Consider the following 26,311-nt stretch of genomic DNA (forward strand, 5'->3'; position numbering starts at 1 on the left):
GTGTGCGGAGGGAGGCAGGTGCGCCGCGCGGCCCTCCCAGGGCAGACACACCCTCCTCCGCCCACGAGTGACCTAATTACGAGGTGCCTGCCGCGCCCACAGGCGGAGGTGGCCACTCCAAACAGGTCACCCCTCGGCGCCGGTGCCTGCTCCCCAAAGACCTAGAGTCCCAGACGATTCCAGCGCACCACGGGGTCCCAAGTCTAGTTTCCGTGGCCGGGGTGCAAACGCGGGGGGAAGCGCACGCGCACAGCCGTCTCACCTTAGGGAACGCGTCTCGGGCGGCTAGGTCCTTCCCCACCCGCCAGCCCCCGGCCCGCGCCCCGCCCCCGCCCCCGCCCCCGCCCCCGCCCCCGCCGCGGAGGACCTCGCGCTCAGGAATTAGCCCGGCTGCGGGCTGGAGGAACCGCGGCGGCCCTCCTCGCCCGGGTCTCCCTTCCCCCCTCGGCCCCTCCCGCAGGGCGACCACGCCCTAAGAGCGAAGGCGCCTCAGTAACCGGCCGTCACGTTGCGCCTGCGCCTTGGCCCCGGTTCCCGCCCCCCCTCCCCCCGCCCCGGCGGCGCCCGCGGCCGACCCGGTTGGCTCTGCAGTTGCGCAGCTCCTGTCCCGGCCCTTCTACCCCGCCGCCTCCTGACGCCGGGCGTGATGTCACCACGCCGGCGGCCGCCATTACAGAGAGCGGAGCTCCGGGGCTAGATCGAGCGGAGGAGAGCAGCGGCCGGCGGCCGGGCACCGCAGGGAGCGTCCGCGGGTTCGCGCCAGCGCCGGGCAGCCGCCAGCAGCCACACAGGTACCCCGGGAACCGGCGGCGGCGTGTGCGTGTGGCCCGTGTGCGGGCGGCGGCGCCGGAGTAGCGCGGAGCGGCAGCCGGTTCGGGCGGGTGGCATCATGGACGAGAAGGTGTTCACCAAGGAGCTGGACCAGTGGATCGAGCAGCTGAACGAGTGCAAGCAGCTGTCCGAGTCCCAGGTCAAGAGCCTCTGCGAGAAGGTGAGCTTCTCCCCGCCTGCGACAGCGGCGGCGGGCCGAGCCCGCCGGGAAGGAGGCGGCGACGGGGACGGTGCAACATGGCGGAGGCGGCCGGCCCGGGCCCCCCGAGCCTCCCAGACCGGCGGCCGGCGCGGCCCGGCAGCGGCTCCCGGGCGACCCGGCGCCCCCTGCCTCCAGCGCGGGGATTGGTTGTCGCCGCCACCGCCGCCTAAAATGGCGCCGTTCCCCCGACTCCGGGGCTTCCGAGGCTCCCGGGCTTTGGTGCGGGGCAGGGTGGCCGGCGGGGCGGAGACCCTGCAAGTCGGGGTCGGGGACGGTTTCGAGCTGCCTGTGAGAGGACCTGGGTTCTACGGCCTGGGCCGCGGGGCCGCGACTCTTCCGTGAGCCGCGTACGAGGCTTTTGGCTTGTTCTCGGGCCTAATTCTTTGGTCCAGAGGGATCCCCCAAAGGCCAGCTCGCAGGCCTGATCCCAAGACCTGTTTAAAGGTCACTCGGCTTCAGTTCTGTCCTGGGGGGGTCTGTGTGAAACTCACTGACTGAGCAGTCCTTCCCAGAGGCTTGACTTTAAAGTGGGGTTACAGGGATTTAAAAATCTGTCCCTAATCTAATTTCTACGAAAGTCATGGTGGGAGATGCAGGAAGGAGTACAACTTATATTTCATAGTTGGAAGAAATGGAGAATTTGGTGAGTCATACTACATAAGGAGCTTTGGGATTGGAAATCAAGTGTCAGTTGAATCTATGATTTATATGCTGACTCAAATTGGGGACTGTGAAATCCTTCTGTAAGCTGAACGTACTTGGCATTTTGCCATGTATTTTTAAAAATGAACAACGTAAACTCGGAGCCGCAAATTTTGTATACTGGCTCTTTGTTGGGAAAGTTACTTCTTTGTATTTTTGAGGCTTTCAGTAGCGATAGTAACTGTTGATTGAGCTTTTACTCTGTCCCAGTCATTGTGCTTTTTAGTGTTTAAATATCTTACAGATGTTGGAAATAGAATGCTATAGTTCTTTTGAGAAGTCCATTTTAAATGGCCCAATTTCGGTTTTTTTTTTTTTTTTTTTTTTTTTTTTTTACCTAGGGGTTGGGAAACAGGTAGCCTATTTGGCTATTGACTGTGTTGTGTTTTTGAAGCCTTAGGAGTCAGTTTTCTAATACATGGAATATGCTTATCTCCACTATAGGTAGTTTAACTTCTCTTGTCAAAATTAACTTGGCAGTATTTCATTTTAGTGCAGAATTTCGGATTACTGTATTTGCATTTTGTGTTAGTGAAGAGTTATTAGAGAGCAATTATACTGACTCGTTTGCGGTTTGATGGGAAAATTAGGTTCATGAGTTTGATGTATATGCTCCTAAAGCAAGCTTTTTTGGAAACTGTGCTGTGAATAATTGCAATTTAAATGAGTCAAATTCAGATTTATTTATCCTTAGCCTGAGCAAGTCTCCTGCTAGTTGATTAGGTGGCACATTATCTGTTGGAGCTGAATTTTAATGTTAGCAATGTATTGAGTCTTTTGTTCCTTCTTTACTCTCATCAGATGAGGATGGTGTTTGTATTAAGGGTTTAGAAAGGGGCTTTTAAAACTTTTAGTGTGTATTGTCAAGTCTTAATTTCTAGGTGCTCTAAGTAATGGTTTTAATGACTTTTAAGGGTCAGTACTTTATATATAGACTTTGAGTCAGCATCTGGCTAGATGACTAGTCATTTGTGTAGGAAACATTGGAAAAGAAGGTAATGATATAATTGGAAGACCACTGGACTTCAAGTTATACCTGAACACTAGTCCTCTTTCTGTTTCAGAGTAATTGTGACTGACCTTGGGACAACCACTTAGTCCACATTTTCCTATTTAAAGAGTTAAAACATGTTTTAGGGTCCCTTCTAATGTGAGATTATATATAAAATCAATTTAAATTAGTGTGTTGTGTTTAAATATTGAGCACCTACTGATTTTCCACAATTCCTTACTTTTATGAGTGAAATGAAAAGCAATAAAGTATAATCCTGTTTGTCTCAGGAGCATGAATGTAGTTGGAAGTTAAGTATACATGAACCAGGGAAATAGAGGATTTGTGTTGGAGACTGTAGGAGATAATTCTGGATGCTTAGGGTTGGGTGTGTGAAACTTGATGAATCTGGTAAATGTCATTGCTTTCCCTGTCTTTGTAAAACTAAGATACAGTGAGATTAAACACTGTACTCAGGGTGGGTGAGATTAAACACTCTCTACTTGGTGGCTCAGTGGTTGAGTGTCTGCCTTTGCGGAAGTTATGATCCCGGGGTCCTGGGATCGAGTTCCGCATCGGGCTCCCCACTGGGGAGCCTGCTTCTCCCTCTGCCTCTTTTTTTGTGTCTCTCGTGAATAAATAATCTTTTTAAAAAAAAGAAAAAACAACTTATGCTTATCCAGTGTGTCCAGATTTCTGTTCTTAGGGCCAAAAAAGTGGAAATAATATTTGAAATTAGGTTCCCAAGAAATGGATCCTTTGAGGAGGAATATTATGCAGTCTTCATTCTCTTTTTAACTTTGTAAGTATTTGAACTTTTGGAGCTATGTTAACTTTGCAAACTAAATTTTAAGGCAGCTTCTCTTTTCACTTTTATTTTTATTTTTTTATTTTTTTATTTATTTTTATTTTTTTTTTCTTTCCTTTCACTTTTAATTAAGTAGCCAATAGCACATCTAGTGAAAGCTACATATTTTGAGAATCTTGAGGGAACCATTTTTCATTAGTAGAATAGTTTTTTCTTTTGACGAAAAGTTACTTGTTGGAGATAGGTACTTGGTGTAGTAGTTGATTGTTTAATTATAAGAAGGAAGAATAATACAAAAGCCTTCCCTTTTATCTCCCTGAAGATGACTGCTCTGAATGAAATATTTAAATGATACAGATAGAAGTATACCATGGGAGGTCATGGTTATTAAAAAATTCAGAGACCATTATTATGGTCTCCCATCAGCAATTAGTTAACAGTGGTAGGTGTTCAAAATGGAGAGAATCCAGGTGTGTCTTTATAAACAAAGGTGAATATGGTTTTTATACAGTTGACTAGTTGAACTTTTTTTCCCCTTAAGGTAGGATTAAAGTTTATATCAAAGCCAAGATAAGGGGATCCCTGGGTGGCTCAGCGGTTTGGCGCCTGCCTTTGGCCCAGGGCGCAATCCTGAAGTCCCAGGTTCCAGTCCCACGTCGGGCTCCCTGCATGCAGCCTGCTTCTCCCTTTGCCTGTCTCTGCCCCTCCCTCCCTCCCTCCCTCTCTCTCTAAGTAAGTAAGTAAGTAAATAATAAATAAATCTTTTTTAAAAAGCCAAGATGATAGTGTGTGGAGTATACTTTGTCATTTTGAGGATTGTAATTTTAGTTGATTGTTGAACATTTATTTTATGGTGAGTGAATGCAGTTTTGTCTTAGGCACAGTTCTATAGTCAGTAACATTACTACATTTGTATAACTGGACTGGTATGTTTCCATTTACAGATTGGAAGAAGTAAATAGTATCAACTACAGTAAACAGTCTTTTATTATGTGACTTCACCAGTGGTTTAATATAGGTATGATTTTTGGCTTTGTCCTTTCAGGTCTTACCAAACTTGTGGAGAATGTTGTTTGATAGCCAGTTTTTTTTTCTTCTTTCTTTCTCCAAAGGAGTTCTTTACCTACATGTGCTCTTTTCCATGGCTTTACAAACACTATAAATAAAATGCAGTCATTAAGGCCTCACATTTGTTACATAAGTATGGGAAAAAGCAAACCCTCCTTCTGTTGGATGAGCCGCAAAATATATGACCAAGGTTAAATTTCTATATGAAGTGAGTAATTTTTGTGAGTTGGTATGTGTGCTTAATTTAAAAGGTTGTTTTGGGGTACCTTGGTGCAGTTGGTGAAGCATTGGACTCTTGGTTTTGTCTTAGGTCTTGATCTCGGAGTTGTGAGATCAATCCCCACATCCAGCTCCTCGCTCAGCCTGGAGTCTCCTTGAAATTCTCTGGCCCTCCTACTCATGCACAGACATGTTCTCTCTCTCTCTTTTTGGATAGATAAATCTTTAAAAAGATAAAAAAGGTTCCTTGGTTAATTTCTTTTTTTTTATTTTTTTATTTATTTATGATAGTCACAGAGAGAGAGAGAGAGAGGCACAGACACAGGCAGAGGGAGAAGCAGGCTCCATGCACCGCGAGCCCGACGTGGGATTCGATCCCGGGTCTCCAGGATCGCACCCTGGGCCAAAGGCAGGCGCCAAACCGCTGCGCCACCCAGGGATCCCGCTTGGTTAATTTCGATTAGAGTCATCTGAATATTGAAAACAAATGGGGGAAGTGTTGATGCAGAATGATGTTTGCATCATATTTTCACATACACAGTTCTCCTAACAAGTTTATGAGATAATTGTTATCCTCAGTTACAGATGGAAACCAGAGGCTCAGAAAGGTAAAGTGACTTGACTTTAGGGGCTAAAGTGAGATTGCCCAGGCTTACAGATTCTAAGCCCAGGGTTCTAGTCTTGCTTCACAGCCTCCCCTTTCTTTTCTTAGGTAGTGTTAATAATGAAAAATAGAGGTGAATTGGGGTCAAACTGAATTGTACAGTCAACAGCTCTGTAAAATAAATAAAGCATTATTTTTATTTTGAATGCTTGAAAGCTTTCTATTCATGTCACACACACTGTTTGTCTCATTTTGTCCTGGAGGAGGAAACAGTAATTATTCTTCAATTTTGAATGTGGTTGGCTGCATTTGCCCCTCAAATAACATTAGTGAGAAGAAAATGCCAGTTAATTTTCTGTGTATTCTCATTGCAAATCATGATCTAGAAACTGAACTTTAAAACATTCCAGGAAAGTATATCTAACATTTATATTCTTCAATACAGCTTGTAAAATGCCTTATTATCATAGCTTCTACAGTCAGACCTACATGTGCCTGTGTGTGTTTCATGAACTCGCAGTCATGAAGTAGTAATGCAGTTGGTTTGGAGTTGACTTAAGGAGGAAGTATTGATAAGGTGAACAGCCCTACTATTTGGAGACACAGGTTCCCCCAATTCTTTTGTTTTCTCTGTCAATGTCAAGAGTTGTATCTGCATATATTGGCAGATACAACTCATGCTGTAGAAACCATAATGGACACTGAAGGGGAGTGTATGGGTAACATTTGTGTCACCTGTCCACCCTCACTTTTATGGCAGGAGGTATTGCCTATAGTGTTGTAAGTTGTTTGTGGAGTATTCTTTGTTTAGGTTGTAGAAGGTGAGCTAGGAAAACCAGGAGACATTAGGTTTGCATTGAAGTAATAACAGGGGTCTTTTTTTGAAGGTGCTCAGAAGAAAGGAAAAGTTAGGTGTGGCAGAGAAACACTCCTCTTTTTTTACTTTTTTGACCCATCTTTTTTTTTTCTTTATTAATTTCTCTTTGCCATCCTTGTCTGAAAAAGCCTTCCAATTGCAGTTTGCTATACAAGTGAGATAGAAATTGGACTAGAACTATGAAGGGGAAAGAATTTGGGTTTTTTTGTTGTTTAGATAACTTTTCTTACAGCTTCTGGTGCAGAAGTGGTAGAAGAAGCTGAAGTAAAGAGAGATCTGGCTGCTGGTGAATGGCTGGGGGATGGGTTCTGAAAAAATTGTAAAGAGCAATCTGGGATTAACTGCTTAATTTCTTAACAATACAAAGTTACTGTTGCCTACTTTTATATTGGTAGCGTGGTTTAGAATGGATGAACAAGGCAATGACAGAGATGTGTGTATATGAATTTGGATATTTTCTAAACTGTACATGACCAGTTGGCCAGTCACTCTGGCACTCCATGTCCTCACCCTCATTTTAATCATTTAGTCACTGTTACAGATGGGAGTGTGACTGATGTTGAGGGGACTGAAAGAGGATTGAGAACCTTTCTCTAGAGTGCTCCTGGAGACTGCATCATTTACCTAGCTAGACTTACATACAAAGTGTAGTTCACAGAGACTGCAGGGTCTGTGATGCTATTAATTATGTGACAGTGTATGTTTAGTTTTGGAATTCATTCGGTCAAAATTTATTAAGCTCCTATTTATGTGCATTATCCATTTTTGCTGTTTAGCTTTGTGAAGATAGCATTATCTTAGGGATTTGTTAGTTTTTTGCTCTAATGGTAAGGTTTCACATTAAGAGATTGAACTTGTAGTAAACTCTATAGATAGGAAAGGTTTTTGGATTTTTGTGCTAGTGGTGATCAAGTGCATTTTATTTCTCTGCCATGCATTGTTTGTAAACTGGCAGTTGTGCTCACTACCTGTTTCTTTTGGGTGGCTGTGACTTAGTGAAAAGGCTTAAAAATGCTTTAGTAAAATTTTAGTGATAGAAGGAACCTTAAAGACCATCTAGGCCAAGTCATCTGGTATAGATGAGGGAGGAAACAGACACCTAGAGTGAATATTATTTGTGATGAATTGTTGTCATATAATTTTTAAACAATGGCATATATATATATATATATATATAACCAACATTTCTCTGTTGAGTAGATTACATATATTTTTCCTCTTTGCAGGAATGATTGGGAATGTTTTAATTCCTGCACATGTTTATTTGACAGAAAGAGGTGGAAAAACATCAACTAATGTTTTTTCTTTTAATACGGTTTTAGAGGGACGCCTGGGTGGCTCAGTGGTTGAGTGCCTCCCTTCAGCCTGGGATGTGATCCTGGAGTCCTGGGATCGAGTCCCACATCAGGCTCTCTGCATGGAGCCTGCTTCTCCCTCTGCCTGTGTCTCTGCCTCTCTCTGTGTCTCTCATGAATAAATAAATAAAATCTTTATTAAAAATACAATTTTAGAATTATTCCTTATTCCTGAATGTTTTTCTTTTGGTAAGATCCTAAGCCTTAAAACCAAATAGTAACTACCAGTTCCTAGAACATTACATGGAAGATTATAGTACTTTTATAGTATAATCACACAAATATTATACATTCAGTATAATCATATAGAAGACCAAAATGTTTCATAAAACGTTAGAGGCATCTGTTCGGTGTAATTAATGAAAGACAAGTAATAGGAAGAAAGGTTTGATAGTTGAAGATGATTAGCACAAGATTTATTTGCTTCCGAGGCTAGTCCTACATAAACCAAAATAAAAATTCAGCGGTATACACTAGTCTGTCATGAACCTTAATTTTTTTGTACAATTATGAAAACCTACTTTTTATCTTTCATAACAGTATGAAGCAAAATGAAAATCTATTGTGGTTTTGAAAAAATATTGTTGCTTGCAAATTTGCCCCCCCTTTTAAAGATTTATTTATTTATTTATTTGAGAGCAGAACGGGAGGGGGGTTGGGGGGAGATAATCTCAAGCCAACTTCCAGCTGAACCTGATGATGGGCTCCATCCCATGACCCATGAGATCACAACCTGAGCCGAACAGAAGAGTTGGATGCCCTGTTCTTTTTTTAAAAAAGTTTTCAGGGATCCCTGGGTGGCGCAGCGGTTTGGCGCCTGCCTTTGGCCCAGGGCGCGATCCTGGAGAGCCGGGATCGAATCCCAGGCTCCCGGTGCGTGGAGCCTGCTTCTCCCTCTGCCTGTGTCTCTGCTCTCTCTCTCTCTCTCTCCTCTCTCTCTCTGTGTGACTATCATTAAAAAAAAATTTAAAAAGTTTTCAAATGTTTATATTCTGAAACAAAAGTAAAATTCAAAAATTATTCGTTGCATTTTTTTCAGGCTTGCTTGTCTTATGTCTTTTTGGCTGTATTGGTAGAAGATATACTCAGTTGTGATTAAATTGTGAAATGTTTTATTTATGTGAAGTAGAGTTCCATTGAACATTTTAATTAATCAGATTTTTAATAGAAAAATATGTAAGAGTATCATCTAGCTATTGATAGATACTCAAAAAATCTGTGCGGACAATCTGTGTAAGAGGACAAATAACTGATAGTAAATAAACGTAGAGTAAAAAGTTTGAACTCCAAAATAAAAAGCACCAGGTAAATCGGAAGGTAACATTTTGTATTTGAAATAGATGAGAATGAGTGTATTCTCCCATTTATTATTACATATAAGTTGGAAATAATTGAGCTTTATAAACTACGTATGTAACCAGAAATGTTCATATATTTTACTCTGTAAATTGAAAATCTCTGGAAAGGAAATAAGTCAAATAAACAATAGATGTGTAAGTATGGGAGGATAGTATACATCACTTTATTTTTTTTTATTTTTATTTTTTTAATATTTTGTTCATTCATGAGAGAGAGAAAGCAGAGACACAGGCAGAGGGAGAAGCAGGCTCCATGCAGGGAGCCCAATGTGGGACTTGATCCCGGAACTCCAGGATCATGCCCTGGGCCAAAGGCAGGCGCTCAACTGCTGAGCCACCCAGGGATCCCATATACATCGGTTTAAAATGATTGCTATAATGCTATAGGACATTGGATTCGTGAATATGAACTTTAGATATTTTATTTCTTTGGGAGAGAGTGAACGAACGTGCTCATGCGAACGTGTGCTCATGCGTTGCGTGAGTAGAGAGAGAAAGGGAGAGGGCAATGCAGACTTCCCACTGAGCAGGGAGCTAGATGCAGGTTCTATCCTAGGACTCTTGGATCATGACCTGAGTTGAAGGCAGCCGCTTAACTGTGCCACTCAGGGACCACCCCCTTAAATATTGAACTTTAGGAAACAAGTTGAGACATTTACCAGTTTTAAGCATAAGATTTGTATATGGGTAAAAGCTGGAAGGGAATTCAGAGAAATGAGAATAGTTTTTGTTGATGTGGTGGGTTTAAGACCGCTATAACCCATCAACACTTTAATGTTCTCCAGCGTTCTTATACAACAAATTTTTACATAATTGTAATCATTTGCATTTTAGCATGTTTGCTTGGTTTAATAATAAAAATGCATTAATATGTTGTATGACTTTATTTAATATAAAAATGCATAAGTATCCTCTTTTTCTGTGGTACATGTTAAGGAGAAATTATACTGCTGTTGTGTGCTCTTAAGGAAATTAATTTATAAATGGTTTGTGAATCTGTTGTTGGTTCCCTATTTTCTCTTTTTCTTGTCTTCCTTGAAGTATCTTGACTTGGATGATTTTAGGAGTCTAGTTTAAATTTGCTTTTTTTGTACATGTTATTATGGTGGTTAGGGATAGCCCATACCCAAGAAACCTGATGGTAAGTTGAAAATAAAAATTTTAAATTGCTGAATCTGAACTCAGAATGCAAAGAAGCACATTAATAATAAATTAATGTTCTTAGAGGTTTCTTTTCTTTTAGTGACTCTCCAAATTGTTTGAATTTTAGGACAGTAGAAAATTTTAACTTTTCACAGTTAAGCTCTTATTACTGGACTAGCTTATTCTAGTTTCAGCCTTGTTCTCAGAAGTTTTGTATTAGATCTTTTTTCCTTGAATTCACTGATTTCAGTCTATGCCATTTGAATTTTAGTAGAGTTCCTACTGAAGAATCAATAAATAATCAGTATGGTGCTGATTACACTATTTTTAAAACCTTGATCTTCTGTTTTGTTTTGTTTTTCCCCCAAATGTTTATTACTGAGACTTTTGAAGGCCTGAAAAAATGTTTTGGGGGAAGCAAAAAAGTTTGGGGTGTGTGTCTTTTGCTTTTGCTTCTCTGTATAATTCAGGTGCAGAGGCTGAGGCTCTAAATTATAGGAGTCAATACCAGAAAGTGAAAAGGTAGTTATTAAAAGTATAAACATCTTGAATGTTAATTAAGTTGCTTTGAAAATCTGGTTTTGCCATTTACCTTGAATATTAAGCTAGGGAGTTGAAGTTGTATATCTACCTTAGAAACTGATGGTTGGTGAAGGCCTGCATGTTCTAAAGGAGACTCATTAGATGGCTTTTTGGCCTTTTGGGTAAGATCAAATATTAAGGTGACTGACTCATTAGAGATCCCGTTAGGTGGCCCATAGAGGAGGTTCTCTTATGTGCTTCTGAGACTTGAAAGGCCTTGTGATAGCACAGCTCCTCTGGCATTTCTTTTTCTGTGATTAGTTTTTCTTGATTGTAAAATAATCTTCAGTGAGGACATCTGCAACTGTTATTGCTGTGGTGTTTGGGATAGTGTATTTTGGTGTGTAGTAATGATTTGAGAGCTGAGATGAGACCTCCCCCCCCCCCCAAAAAAAAGTATACTTAAATTCTTTGTAAGCTTGAATTTTTGTTGTTAAGATACACTTTATAGTTGTCTTGATGGCATCTGGTACATAATACTATTTTTCTCCAGGATTTAATTATAATTGTTCTGGTCTCAAATTTGGTAGGAAGAGAAGAAAGAACTTTGGCTTTCCCAGATGTAGAAGTTTAAGATGTTAATTTTATAAATACAGTGTCCTTTCCTTTTTGGAGGACAATTTTGTCATGTCAACATAAAAAGGAGCTGATAGATCTGCTAATAAGTCCACTTTGTGATATTTTCTTTCTGGGAGTGTCTGTGTATGTATACCAGGTGTATACCAGGGAGCAAATACTAGGATATACATTGTAGTGTTTTTGCCTTCCCTGGTAACGGCCTCTCCCTGAATCATAATCCATCAGGGAATACTCTACTTCCATCATGAGAAATTAATCAGGTCTGTATATATTCATTATGGTCTCCCAAGATGGATTATTGGAGAGAAAAGCAGGCTGCCTAAATAATACTGTTCCTTGTTTAAAAGTGCAAAAGAAAATGATTATGTTTTTGTAGGCATGTAATATGTATGTAAAACTTGTAAACAGGGTTTCAAAAGAATGTACATCAAAATACTTTCAGTGGTAACTTTCCCAAGGGATGTGGGATTGTGGAGGGTGGTCAGAGGTGACATTTGATGTTATCTGCTGCTAAAAAAAAAAAAAAATTAAGGATGTGTCACTATAACTTGCATATTTTTTAAAAAAATTAAAGATCGAATCACCTAGCTGGCTCAGTTGGTGGAACATCTGTCTAGATCTCAGGGTTGTGAGTTCAAACCCTATGCTGGGCTCCATACTGGGAGTGGAGCCTATTTTAAAAATAAGTAAAGTAAAAGTAAAGATAGAGTGTTTAGCATTGTGATATGTTGAAATTGAAATAAAAGGAACAAATAGCATTTAGGTTTGATTGTCCTTTTATGATTTGAATGGAAATTTTGAGTAGATTGTAATAAGGACCTTAGGATACTTGGGAATGGCAACTTTTTATCATTCATATAGAGAATACCTTGAATGTAAGCAAGTGTCAAGAGATGCACTTTGGAATTTAACTTCTCATAGAATTGCAAGGTTTATATGGTTGTGACCATCTGGTTTCTTATATCATTGTCCCTTTAAAACTTCTGAATAACTTGTAAATTTCTTTGAAGTGGGACCTATTATTTCATTTGTGACTATTTCCATTACTGTGCACCAGGTGCTCAAAAACACTGGACATGGTATTAATGCCAAATAGACTAGGGAATATCCCTAGTGAAATTCTGCTTTTTAGTTACAATAAATCATGGGAGGTTGGAATTACCCTAGCAAGATGGATTATTTCTTAAGAAAAATAGCACTTTTTGAGACACGGTGAAATTTTTTTCTAAATTTAAAAATAGATCAAATTAATTATTAATTTTTGGATATCAGTGATTGGTCAGTGTCTTGAAATAGGCTCCCCAAATGTTGGGAGACTTGGAAATAATAGTTCTTAGGGGCAGCTGGGTAGCTCAGTCAGTGGGGCATCTGCCTTAGGTTCGGGTTGTGATCTCGAAGTCCTAGAATGGAGTCCCACAGTGGACTCAAATAAATAAATAGAATCCTTTTTTTTTTTTTTTTTTAAAGAATGATTCATAAATTTCACTGCACCTGGGGAAGCATTGGTGTGGAGTGAGGAGGGAAGACTAAAAAAATTTGGTGCTTTGATCCCACTCCTAAAGACTCTGGCTTAATTGAGAGAGGAGTAGCCTCAGTATCTGGGGTTTATTCTTTCTTTCTTTTCTTTTCTTTCTTTCTTTCTTTTTTTTTTTTTTTTTAAAGAACTACTCAAGTGATTTTTCATGTGTGGAGAAGTTTGTATACCACTGCCTTAAAACCAGTCCTGGTTACCCTTGGTTGTCACTCAGAATGTAATCAGCAGTGGCTCATTAGCAACAATTCATTATGGCAATTTCACCTCTATGTTCTAGTGTGTTGCCTTCCCCCCGATACAACTTCCCACTGTACATTCTGGAACACCATTTCATAATGCTAGCTGCATATAGAAGAAAATGCTCAATAAATCCTGAGTGTATGAAATAAATACTTCTAATCCACTTTGAGAAAAATTTCTTTTTACCTTCTTGGTTTAACTGAAATCTGGCTCTTCCTGAGAAAGTCCTGTACTTTCTCTAATAGCCTTCCCAGATAGTTGGATGCTGCCTTTCTCTAGGATAAAGTTCCCTGTCTTTCGGGCTGCTTTTCTCTGTCTAGATACCCAGACACTTTTCCTTACTACTCTTAGCTGTTATTTCTTCATTCTCCAGAGACGTTGGTACCAGTTTCCATGCCTGTACTTCTGATACTGTCCTGAGAGACATCCATGGCTTTCCCTGAAGATGATCTATCCAGTACCCCCAGTATAAATTCTTGATTTATTCAGCAAATAGATATTAAATACCTTTTACATCTCAGACATTGTTCTAGCAAGGTTCTGTGTATGCAGTGGTGAATTAAAGGAATCTGGTGAACATTTTTTAGCTCTTAGTCTTGATAGTTGAGTGGAAAATTGATTAGAAGCAGGCAGTATGAAAGCAGGGAGTTCAGTATGGAAGCTAGCACAATAATCCTGGTGAGGTAATGGTGGCTTGGACCAGGATAGTGGCAAGATAGATAAAAACAGATTGATTTGTGTTTTGGAGGCAAAACCAAGACCTTTTGGTGGATTGGTCCCTGAATACTAGTGGCCTTTAAGCACTACTCTGATACCCACAGGTGTAGCCCTACCTCGGAAATCCGAAATTCACTCCTCAAGTTTTTCACCAGTAGATCTTTATTCTAGTATTACTTTGATTAGACTTGTTCTTTGGTCCATGTTCATGCCCCACTCTTCCCTTGCATTTCCTACGTGGAGTGACCAACTGTCATGGTTTACCTGAGCACAACTGAGGCATTTCTTGGGATGCCAGACTTTAAGTACTAAAACCAGGATAGTTGGGTCACCCTGCACCTACTCCAGTCTACCCCCTTCTCTACTCCTACTGGTATATATGCTTCAGCCTTTAACCTTCTCCTCTTCCTGAGAATTTATACACACGATTGTACCTTGCCTGTGTTGGACCTCTCATTTCCTTTTCCCATCCCTTTCCTTGGACTTCAGTCAGGCAGATTTCCTAGCTGTCCCAGTGTTTGTGATCCTGGAACACTGCTGCTTACTCTAGCATGTCTTAGCATTTGGCCTGATCATTTTATTTTCTGCCTCTCTGCTCCACTGTGTGCTTTAATGGGCTGTCTTGTTGTGTTACCTTATTAAATGAATCTCCACCGTTTACTTTGTCCCTTTCTTTTATCACTTAACATACATAGCCTGTACTTTGGTGATTGGTTACTTGTTTGTGGTCCCCTGTCCCAAGTGACCTGTCTTGTATACTGTGGTCCTCAGGTGGCTAGCACAAGGTCTGGCATCTAGTATCACTCAGATGATTGATCAAATGAATGATGGTCTCCCAGTGAACTTTGGTTTTGGGGGTAAGGTAGATGATCTATAAACGTGTGTCGAATGACTGATGAGGTTTCAGTTGAGTGAAATAATGTTTTGCTGCCCTTAAAAGTAATGTTTGAGTTTCTGATTATGTGGGGGAATGCATATGCTGCCAAACAACTTTATAAAAACCATGTATGTCAAATAGTTACAGTTGTAAAACAAAGTTTGTATTTTTAGTATTAAGAGCGTAAAAGTCATGCCAAATTTTATAATGCTTCCCCCCCCCCCAAAAAAAAAAAAACTAGTCAAGGGGGGGATTAGAAACCTTTTCTTACAGCCTGGAGTGCCAGTATACTATAATTAGAACTTTAAGGTTAAGGAACTAGGTACCTGAATGTCTTGTTCCATTTTCATTAATCTTATATGGTTGCTAATAATAATCTGTTTAACATTTAATTAGATGGTACTTGATAGATGAGAGGAATGGAACTGTGCATCTAGATACATGATTTTTCCTAAGTATCAGGAGTGAGATAACAGAATCTGGCCGTATTTTGCCCTCTTACTTTAATGGAATTATCAATGCCTACAGTTTTGTCTTACATTGTGTCTGCTCGTTAAGCTACATTAAGTTTAAGCGAAGATCTTTGTTAATGTTTAATGCCAAATGTATTGGTTTATTTTATCTCCCTTCTGTAGGCTAAAGAAATCCTGACAAAAGAATCCAACGTGCAAGAGGTTCGATGTCCAGTCACCGTCTGTGGAGATGTACATGGGCAATTTCATGATCTCATGGAACTGTTTAGAATTGGTGGCAAATCACCAGACACAAACTACTTGTTTATGGGAGATTATGTTGACAGAGGATATTACTCAGTTGAAACAGTTACTCTGCTTGTAGCTCTTAAGGTAATTTCACTGTTACCTTTGGGACATTTTGCACAGGGTGAGACAGTCTCGTTCCTTTTTTCCTGGTGATTTGTGATTTTCTCTGAATGTTAATTTTTAGAATAAAACTCCATATTTAAGGAATGCAGGTATTCATGTTTAAGACTTATAAATCATAGATCTATCTTCATTCTAAATAAAGGGATGATACAGAATAAAAGTAAAAAAAATTATTCTCATTCAAGTTTTTAGAAGAATATTAGAAGGCTGGTCAAATAAAAATGTTACTTCAGTTAATCAAGGTGTGGGGAGATAATATTATTACTTTTCTTGAAATAAGTAATTTTTTGAAATAAAACATACTACTACTAATTATTAGAATGTTTACATCTTTCGACACAGTGATCCTATAATTAGACTTTGCTGAAGAAGAAATTCAAGAGAAGAGCTTTATTTGTGTGAAAACATTAATTGCAGCATTATCTTCAATACCAGAAAAAGAATAGATCTAAATATCCAACAGAAGTGACTATGTAAATTATGATTTCTCTCTATGTGGAGTAGTTTGCAGCCATTAAAACGTGATAATTTAGAACAATAGGAATGGTAATTAAAGGAAGTTGCTTTATACCAATTGTAGCTTTGGGAAATGTACAAATATCTGAAAATGAGACACAAAGTAGTGATCACTAGTATTTAGAATGACAGGCTTCTCTGCCTTTCCCTAAAAAGAAAGTGTGATTTTACCTTTAGGGGAGATTTTATTAAAGAACGTTCACAATGATAAAATGGCTTCCAGAAACCTCTAGTATTGCAAGAGTGGTGAGATGTGGTTTTGGCAAGAGCTGAATTTTAGACAATATATAATCTGTGTGTTCATGAAGCCACTAGCCTGAATCATGTAACGTGCTACACAACTTGGAGGATACTAAGTTCTGGATCTGTAAAACAAAGCAGTTAGATTAAATGATGGAAAATTACTGTGGTGCCTCTAGATACAATGAAAACAGCCTTACAAGCTAATCTGTACTTAAAGCCTAAGATGAGTCCCAGTGCTCAGCAGAGGAATGAATATGTTGCCTTTAAGAATTTGTATTTGAATGTTAAGGGGCTGAATTGTGCCGCATACACCTCCCTCTATTCATACACTGAAGTCTTAACCCCTGGTACCTCAGAATGTGACCATATTTGGTGATAGGACCTTTAAGAGATAATTAAGGTAACATAGGTCATAAGGGTGAGCCCTAATTGAATATGACTGGTGTCCTTGTAAGAAGACATTAGGACAATATAACGGAGGGAAGAGGATAAGAAATGTGAAGATGACCTTTTATTAGCCAAGTAGACAAGTCTTCAGAAGAAACCAACCTTGTTTACACTTTGATCTGGATTTGTTTCAGCTGCCCGTTTCCTCTACTTTGTTATAGCAGCCCTTACACAGAGGCTTTTAATACAGAGGGTTGGGGGAGGAAGTTAAGCAAGTAGTGCTAGGACAGAGGGCTATCTATATACAAAAAAAATGGACTTAGAATACCTCATAACATACAAATGGATCAAAATCAATCAGAGACCTAATGTAAGAGCTAAAGGTACAAAACTTCCAGAATGAAGCATAGGAGAAAATATTGTAACCTTGGATTAGGCAATGATTGATACTATATGAAAAGCACGGTCCATTAGAAAGTTTGTTGAATTGGACTTCGTCAGAATTAAGATTTTTTTGTTCTTCAAGAGATATAACTAAGAAAAAGGTATTTGTGTTCATATAACAAAAGCCTATTATGATTCAGTAAAATTAAAAATGGATAAAATACTTACATAGATACTTCATCCAAGAAAATACATGAATAGTCAATAAGCACATGAAAAGGTTCCCCAAATCATTGATCATCAGGGAAATGCATATTAAAGTCACAATCACACCCATTAGAATGCTGTTGTCCATAAGGGTGATAATAGCAAGTGTTAGTTTATGAAGAGATTAGAACCTTCATATACCAACCATTTTGAAAATGGTTTGGCAATTTCCCTAAAAGTTAAACATACTTTTTTTTTTTTAAGATTTTATTTATTTATTCATGAGAGATGCAGAGAGAGAAAGAGGCTGAGACACAGGCAGAGGGAGAAGCAGGCTCCATTCAGGGAGCCCAATGTAGGACTCGATCCCGGGTCTCCAGGATCATGTCCTGGGCCAAAGGCACCGCCGAACTGCTGAGCCACCCAGGCTGCCTAAAGTTAAACATATGTACACCCATAGACTCATCAGTTATATTGGACTAGGAATATACCCAAGAAAAATGAAAGCGTATTTTATGTTTGTACAAAATCTTGTAGGCAAGATGATCATAGCAACATATTCATAATTCTCAAAAAGTAAACCATCCAGAAGTTCATCCTAATGGTGAATAAAGAAACAAAATGGGGCAGCCCGGATGGCTCAGCGGTTTAGCTCCACCTTTAGCCAGGGCCTGATCCTGGAGACCCGGGATCAAGTCCCACATCGGGCTCCCTGCATGGAGCCTGCTTCTCCCTCTGCCTGTGTCTCTACCTGCCCGCCCCTGTCTCTCATGAATAAATAAGTAAAATCTTTAAAAAAAAAGGGGGGGGGGTATAGCCATACAGTGGAATACTGTGCAGCAATAAAAAGGAATAATAAAAAAGATCTGCTGATGCATACACAAGTGAGCCTCAAAAATACTATAAGTAAATGAAGCCAGACACATAAAAAACTATATATTGTATTACTCATTTATATGAAATTTCTATAAAAAGCAGATCTCAAAAGACAAATCAGTGGTTGCTGGGAGTAGGAGTTGGGATAGCAAATGAATATTTTTGTACTGATGGAAAGGTTCTAAAATAATCATGATAGTTACTACAGGACTATGCATTTTACCAAAAGTCATCTAAGTATAGAAAAAATTTCATGGAATTTTACAGCTGATAATTATGCTTAGTGTAAAGTTGGTAGTAGGGCAGCTCCAGTGGCTTAGTGGTTTAGAGCCGCCTTTGGCCCAGGGCATGGTCCTAGAGACCCAGGATTGACTCCCACTCCTTGCATGGAGCCTGCTTCTCCCTCTGCCTGTGTCTCTGCCTCTCTGTCTCTTTCTCTGTCTCTAATAAGTAAATCTTTTAAAAAAAATAAAGTTGATAGTAGTAGGAGTTTGATTATAGTTGAGATGGGGTTCACCAAAACTCTGTGGACAGATGTCATTAGGTGTAGGGTCTCATTTCAGTGTAATATGGAGGCATGGAATGTTTTCTTCACCAAAATTAGAACTCTGAATTTTCCTGTAGAAAGTTTGCCGAATTGTCATTTGGTTTTTGAAGGAGCCAGGTATTCATGTTGTTTTCTATTTTGTTGTTTCAGGTTCGTTACCGTGAACGCATCACCATTCTTCGAGGAAATCATGAGAGCAGACAGATCACACAAGTATATGGTTTCTATGATGAGTGTTTAAGGAAATATGGAAATGCAAATGTTTGGAAATACTTTACAGATCTTTTTGACTATCTTCCTCTCACTGCCTTGGTTGATGGGCAGGTATGTAGGTCTTCCTAAAACTTATATTGCTGATTGTTTTCATGAATCTGCTTTCTTAACGTTTAGGTGCCACTTTTCCACCCACACATCCCTTTTAGACTTTTGACGTCTGTCCTTTGTATCAGGCACTGAACTGTATGTTGGTACCACAGGGATGGAAGATGTAGCCCATCCATCCTCTGAGGTTGTTTTTGGACAAGTCTTGGAGACATGATTAACTATTTAATGGTCCATGTAGAGGAGTGTACAGAAGAAATTGCAAGAAAATTCTATGAGAAGGAAGATAGTCTATGGTGAGGGTAAGGTCACAGAAATTCTTTCTGGGTGCAGCAGTAATCATTTATCAGGAAGAAGGGAGGCTGTATTCAGTAGTGTAGAGTGGGCTAGAAGAAAGCTCTTGCAGAGACAAGCGTGGTTCTGGCAGAACACAGAAACCCTAGTCTCACTAAATGATGTGGGCTGCTGCCTGTAGCTTAGTCCAGAATGTTTAAAGTTTATTTTATGTGAGGCTAACATTATAAACTACTCTTTTCAGATATTCTGTCTACATGGTGGCCTCTCACCATCCATAGATACACTGGATCACATCAGAGCACTTGATCGCCTACAAGAAGTTCCTCATGAGGTATTGCCTTTTTTTTTTTTTTTAATGAGTTATTCTGTTTGGTAGTAAAATCATTTCAGAAAAGTTTTTAGAGGGGAGAAAGTTTATTGTAACTTTCATAGGTGTGTTCTCTCTTCTAATGCTTAGGAATGACCCTGTGTGGTATCAACACTTCTCGGCAACCTCATCCTTTAGAAGCTAATATTAAGAAACCTTTCAAGATCATAACACCTTTGAGACTGGGCTTAGAATCTAGGTTGTTGTCTTCAGAGCCTCTACCTTAATTACTCCTCTATACTGTCTGATTTGAAATTTGCATACTATAGGACCTGTTGCTCTTGGGGCACATTGATGTGGGGTATGTCTCTTAAAGACATTTGGAAATAGTTTATTTGACACAGATATTTGACTTTTAAAACAAAACCTTAAAACAAAACAAAACCTTAGACTGTGTTCAGCAAATACCCCTCAAAGTGTGACTTCATTAGGGTCATGAATTACTCAAGTCATTTTTGTAAGAAGGCAGTTTATAACTTAACTTACTTTTTAGGGTCCAATGTGTGACTTGCTGTGGTCAGATCCAGATGATCGTGGTGGTTGGGGTATATCTCCTAGAGGAGCTGGTTACACCTTTGGGCAAGACATTTCTGAAACATTTAATCATGCCAATGGCCTCACATTGGTGTCCAGAGCTCACCAGCTGGTGATGGAGGTATGTTCTCTTCTCTGAAACCTGATTTACCTTTTAACTAAATGCAATGAAGGAAGATACTAGGGAAGGGATTGGGGGTGGGAGGACTAATTAATGAGGATACCCTATGTATCCCTTCCAATGAATTTGCCATGGTAACTTGAGCCTTTACAGAAGATGCACACTAGAATTAAAATCTCAAGTTTTTGATCATGATGAATTTGATAGTCGACATGTTTTCAGAGAATTCTTCATGACTGGATAGTGCTTGGGATTTAAGCCTGGGAAAGTAAGGTTCAGGGAACAGGGGAGAAGGGAATGTAACATTTTTAATCTCGATTTTGTTTCTTTAATGTATTTAAAAAGTATATATAGAGGAGAGATTGAGATGAAATACCAGATATTTTGGTAGTCCTTTTGGATGGTAGGATTACAGGTAATTTAAGAAACTAAAAGGGAAATGGGACACTGATTAGCATACTTAGAAAATGAGGTTCCTATTTAGATTAATAGTCTTAACTGTGATTATTATGAAATGTATGGCTTTGCTAAAGATAGGGAAAGATATATGTGTACAATACTTAAAAAATAACTCGAGTATTCAGATGGACTTAAGAAAATGAGGCCAGAGATCCTAGAGGCCTCGTTTCTTTGTACCTGGGCAGTGACTGACTGGGGGAACTTCCCCTTTGCCTTAGAGAATTAAGACAATTTTGGTCTAGAGGAGTATGTTATATGCCTCTATAAGGAGTGGCCATATACTCGTTCATGAATCATGTTTGGGACCATTGCAGTGGGAAGCTGATGAGATGCTGCTGTCCACAGAAGGTGGCCAGATGTAGAAGAAACAGTTAATTCTTCAGTGATAGTGCTGTGTTTTAGTGTCTTTTCTATTTCTAGTAAATTAGCTTTGTAATTTGGGAAAAATTAATTCATATATACACATTTTTCAGTTGTACACAAGAGTACAGAAAATTATTAATATGTCCAGAAACAAAGCATTAATAGTTTTTAAGCCTTTTGGGAAGGGGAGATCTTTTTTTCTCTCGAGTCACATTTAGTTGTGTAAATAAGGAAGTAAAATAAGTTTTTAACACCTTTCTTTTCCTTATAGGGATATAACTGGTGCCACGACCGGAATGTAGTAACGATTTTCAGTGCTCCAAACTATTGTTATCGTTGTGGTAATCAAGCTGCGATCATGGAACTTGATGATACTCTAAAATACTCTTTGTAAGTATTTACACCTTAGTAGTTGGCTGCCATTACAGTTGAGTCAAACTGTATAGTTTGAATGGGACTTAGTGTAAGAGTTAAAGGGCTCATGCTAAATCCAGATTCCAGTTTGATTTTTATGTTTCCTTTTGTTTGCTTTTAAGATTTTATTTATTTCATTTGAGAGAGAGAAGGTGTGAGGAGAGGCAGAGAGAGAGGAAAAGAACCTCAAGCGTCTCTACACTGAGCAGGGAGCCAACATGGGGCTGAGTCTCACGACTCTGAGATAGCCTGAGCTGAAACCAAGAGTCAGATGCTTGACCTACTGAGCCACCTCTCTGTTTCCTTTTGAACGGACTTAGGATATATTGAAACACATCAACAGAAACTTGTCCTATATAGACCCCAATGTAATTTATTAGGATTCTAACTTTTAAACACATGTTTTTATTATCAGGTTAATAAAATATATCTTGAAGTTGAGATTACAAATACAGTACATTAGGCTTTTTAAATTGTATTGATTTATTAGAACTCTTCTTTCAAATAATCTTAGGAGGAATCCTGATGTATAAAAAGTCTCTCTGCCTTGGCTCTTTGAGAAGGCATGCAGCTATTACACTCTTAATAAATGCATGTTAAATAAATAAATGCACGATTAGGCTACAATTAGGGTTCTGTTCCATTGAAGGCAAACTGAAATTGTATAGGAAAAAAATTATAAAGTTTGAAAGAATAGTGTCTTGATTTTGTCAGTATATTGATACATGGAGTATAAACAACAAACATGTTTTGTTTTTCAGCTTGCAGTTTGACCCAGCACCTCGCAGAGGCGAGCCACATGTTACTCGTCGTACCCCAGATTACTTCCTGTAATGAAATTTTACACTTGTACAGTATTGCCATGAACCATATATTGACCTAATGGAAATGGGAAGAGCAACAGTAACTTCAAAATGTCAGAGAATAGTTAACATTCAAAAAACTTGTTTTCACATGGACCAAAAGATGTGCCATATAAAAATACAAAGCCTCTTGTCATCAACAGCCGTGACCACTTTAGAATGAACCAGTTCATTGCATGCTGAAGCGACATTGTTGGTCAAGAAACCAGTTTCTGGCATAGCGCTATTTGTAGTTACTTTTGCTTTCTCTGAGAGACTGCAGATAATAAGATGTAAACATTAACACCTCGTGAATACAATTTAACTTCCATTTAGCTATAGCTTTACTCAGCATGACTGTAGATAAGGATAGCAGCAAACAATCATTGGAGCTTAATGAACATTTTTAAAAATAAGTACCAAGGCCTCCCCTCTCTACTTGTGAGTTTTGAAATCGTTTTGTTTATTTTCAGGGATACCGTTTAATTTAATTGTATGATTTGTCTGCACTCAGTTTATTTCCCTTCTCAAATCTCAGCCTCATGTTCTTTGTTATTGTCAGAACCTGGTGAGTTGTTTTGAACAGAACTGTTTTTCCCCCTCCTATAAGACGATGTTACTGCACAAGAGCACTGCAGTGTTTTTCATAATAAACTTGTGAACTAAGAACTGAGAAAGTCAAATTTTAATTGTATCAATGGGCAAGACTGGTGCTGTTTATTTAAAAGATACATCAATTGATAAATTTTAGAATTTGTAGAATTCTAGGTAAAGAAAAATAAAAACCAAGGTCACTATATAATCTCTCTGGTAACTCCTTGACATTCTTCAGAAGATTTTCAAGACTCATTTGTAATCCAGATAGTACAATTTGTCAGATAGTCAGCGTGCTCTTCGTGGGTTCTTCCTGCATATTACTTTGTCTGCAAGAAAGGAAATCTGTGCAGCTTCAGTAAGACTGGACTGTAATCCATAGAACTTGAGATTTAAGTGTTTTGGGTTTTGTTTTAATAAAACATCATTTTTTTTCAGGTAGAGCTTGACAAACTAATGTGTCTACTTTTCAGTTAGTGCAGTTTTCTGGTTATAAATATATTGCTATGTATGTTAGATGGACTCTTCATAAAAAAACCAGTGGACAGCTTTTGTACACTTGTCACGTTATCTTAGCGTTAACTTTGTCTCACATAAAGCTCTTAAAGTATTATCCTGTATTAAGCTCCTTTAGTACTACTAGTTAAACCAAATAGAAAACTATTGCGAAGATCATGGTTTAGTGTTAATATACATTCACCCAAGGACAAAAATGGCATATGAAATGAAGTGGCAGTGCTAAGCAATTAATGAGTTTCCTCTACCCTTTTCTCCTTTGAATAGGATTAGAAAGTTAAAACAGTTCTGTGGAAACTAACATTTGGTAATCTTCAGCTATCAGGGTAAACTTCAGGGCACTTAATCATTACTTGTGTGAATGTAGTAATAAAAGTTCCTTTGCTTTGTATTGTGTTGAATTTGGAACTGACAAGGAAGTTCTCTCATAACTTAAGATACTTTAGGAAGATACTCATACACGCTGTGTTTAAAGAAATGGGCTAATTTCTTTTTATCTCTCCTGATCTAATTGACAGTATTTGTGGTGGTTTGCAGATTTGATGGTACAAAGCAAAAAACCCTGTTTTTCTACGTCTCCATTCCATTTTGTTCTTTTATGCTTTCACAAGAAATACATCTATCTCTGTTTTTGTTTTGTTGCTTTATGCCCTTCCTCTTTGAACAAATAATATATCGATTTATAGCAGTTTTAACCCAGTATCCAAGTGATCTAAATACCAAGCAGCTATTTTCAGGTCCTGTGATAACTGATTTTGAAAGAATGCCTATCTTCTAATCAATGTGGTAGTATCATTCAGGTGTACAAATTCTCTAATTCTTGTGGTTAGCAGAAAAGGGCTTGTGGCCAAAATGGCTTGGGTTTAGAACGATTACCAGAATTTAAGTTTCTAATCGTACAGAATGACTGGGCCTTTGCCTTCTAAACCAGAAAGTGATAGTAACCTACCTGATTGTGAAGTGGGTTAAACACACACACACACACACACACACACACACACACACACACACGTCGGTAAGTATAGTAATTTCCTTTAAAAATATTTAATTCCTGTTGCTGATTTTTCAATTAGTAGATTAAAAGATAGTTTTTATAATAAACTTTTTTAAAAGCTTTTTTTAAAAAAGACTTGTCAACTAAAAATAAGTGCTTTGAGATTTCTGTACGGGGGGAGCTTGGAGAAGTTTGCTTTGGAACTTTTAAGGGTAAAATGAAATGGTAAAATGGTGTACTCATTTCTTAGATTAACTATTCTTAGCAAACATAGATGGCTTTTTTCCTTTTCTTGGTTGCAGATGTTTTAAATAGAAGTATAATTAGTATTATTTTTCAGAAAGACTTAGCTTTAAGATTAGTAGGATAAGGATGACAATTTCTGTAGTTCTTAGCCTTGATGACTACAGATTCCAATTTAAATTGGAGGCATATCCAGGCATTGGTATTTTTAAGTTTCCCAAGTAATTTTAATTCACATTTAGACTAAGAGTCTCTGCTCCGTGTCCGACCTACAAATTTAGGAAAATTGGCTTTTGTGGTGATTGGTGGTGGTTGCGGCTTTTGATAAATAATTAAAATATACCATATGACTTTTTGTTTCAACTGTGAGTTTTATCTTGTACAGTATACACTCTCACATTTCAGAAAAGCCATAATGGGTTCCTAGAAATGAGCCTTAAAGTTTAGTGATGGGCTTGTTTGCTTTAAGTGGACTCTGTCCCCATGAACTGCAACTTTTTTAAAGCCTGAATCTGTTCTGTTCTATGACATATTTCTATTTTTTGTAAACTTTCCTTTTTAACTTTTTTCCCTTCACAGTTACACGTTTATTTTATCAGGGTTGTGGATGTATTATTTCAGTCATTTTAACGATCTCCATTTTGTTTCAATTTTAGTTTAAGCCTATTTCTTAGAACTATAAGTACATTTTATTTTTGCTTTTTATTCTGTATATTTATACAGGTACTGACATATTGACAAAGATGGGATGTTGCTGAAATGGCACTGTTGCAGTCCTAGTGCTATCGTATAAATAAACGTTACAGTGTGGTTTATAAATTCAAGGGAAAGAAAATATGGATTATGGATATTTATAATGTACAGATTTGTTTAAAAGTTGATCTCACAAAGATCAGTGATAAGAGTAAGTGGACTGAAGAAAAAAACCCCAGATGTCTGTTTTTTTCCACACCTGGACCAGAATTCCTCTCCCAGAGGATAAAAGAGATAGTGAATAAATGCTGGGAAAGGCCATGTCTTTTTCTTTAAGACAAAACAAATTCTCATGGCTGAAGGTTTTTGTTTTTGTTTTGTTTTTAATTCCACTGTAGTTAACATACAATGTTGTATTAGCTTCAGGTGTGTAATACAGTGATTCAGCAATTCTGTACATTACTTAGTGCTCATCACAGTAAGTGTTCAGTCAATCTCCACCTATTTCACCCATCCTTCCACCCAACTTCCCTCTGGTAAACCATCAGTTTGCTCTCTTGTTTCTCAAGTTTAATTGTTACATTATTTTTATCCTCAATAGGTTTGGGATAAGTAGAAGGGCTGTTGAACTTTCTTTCCCTGAAAGGCTACTACTAATAATACAACATGTGGCTCGTATTGCTACTTAGAGCCCTTGGGAATCTCTCTGGAGATATCCTTAACCATCCAGAGTATGGTCACTGGGAAAGTCCATTTAGGCTTCCATGGACAGTACCAGTTGTGTTCTTCAAAGATGATTAGTAGACATTTCCTGGTGCAATG

General features: G+C 38.7%; 1 protein-coding gene and 1 long non-coding RNA gene across 2 annotated transcripts; both read left to right on the top strand.

Annotated features, from left to right (window-relative positions):
• The first annotated feature begins 636 nt into the window (after positions 1-636).
• Positions 637-23,118, top strand: PPP2CA (protein phosphatase 2 catalytic subunit alpha). The gene is made up of 7 exons (XM_055302568.1): positions 637-991; positions 15,323-15,532; positions 18,882-19,055; positions 19,591-19,680; positions 20,210-20,371; positions 21,465-21,583; positions 22,369-23,118. The coding sequence occupies exons 1-7, from the start codon at positions 890-892 to the stop codon at positions 22,439-22,441; spliced, it is 930 nt and encodes a 309-aa protein (XP_055158543.1). The 5' UTR covers positions 637-889; the 3' UTR covers positions 22,442-23,118.
• Positions 3,180-4,802, top strand: LOC129495163 (uncharacterized). Its single transcript, XR_008661466.1, has 3 exons — positions 3,180-3,528; positions 4,479-4,552; positions 4,647-4,802. It is a non-coding gene; the product is annotated as an uncharacterized LOC129495163 (long non-coding RNA).
• Positions 23,119-26,311: the final 3,193 nt, after the last annotated feature.

Source organism: Nyctereutes procyonoides, unplaced genomic scaffold (assembly GCF_905146905.1).
Source record: "Nyctereutes procyonoides isolate TBG_1078 unplaced genomic scaffold, NYPRO_anot_genome, whole genome shotgun sequence".
Taxonomy (NCBI): Eukaryota; Metazoa; Chordata; class Mammalia; order Carnivora; family Canidae; genus Nyctereutes; species Nyctereutes procyonoides.

Coding starts and splice junctions, on each gene's coding strand:
- PPP2CA (XM_055302568.1), top strand. CDS start 890: ATGGACGAGAAGGTGTTCACCAAGGAGCTGGACCAGTGGATCGAGCAG. Junction 15,533..18,881: donor CTCTGCTTGTAGCTCTTAAG/GTAATTTCACTG, acceptor TTGTTGTTTCAG/GTTCGTTACCGTGAACGCAT. Junction 19,681..20,209: donor TACAAGAAGTTCCTCATGAG/GTATTGCCTTTT, acceptor CTTACTTTTTAG/GGTCCAATGTGTGACTTGCT.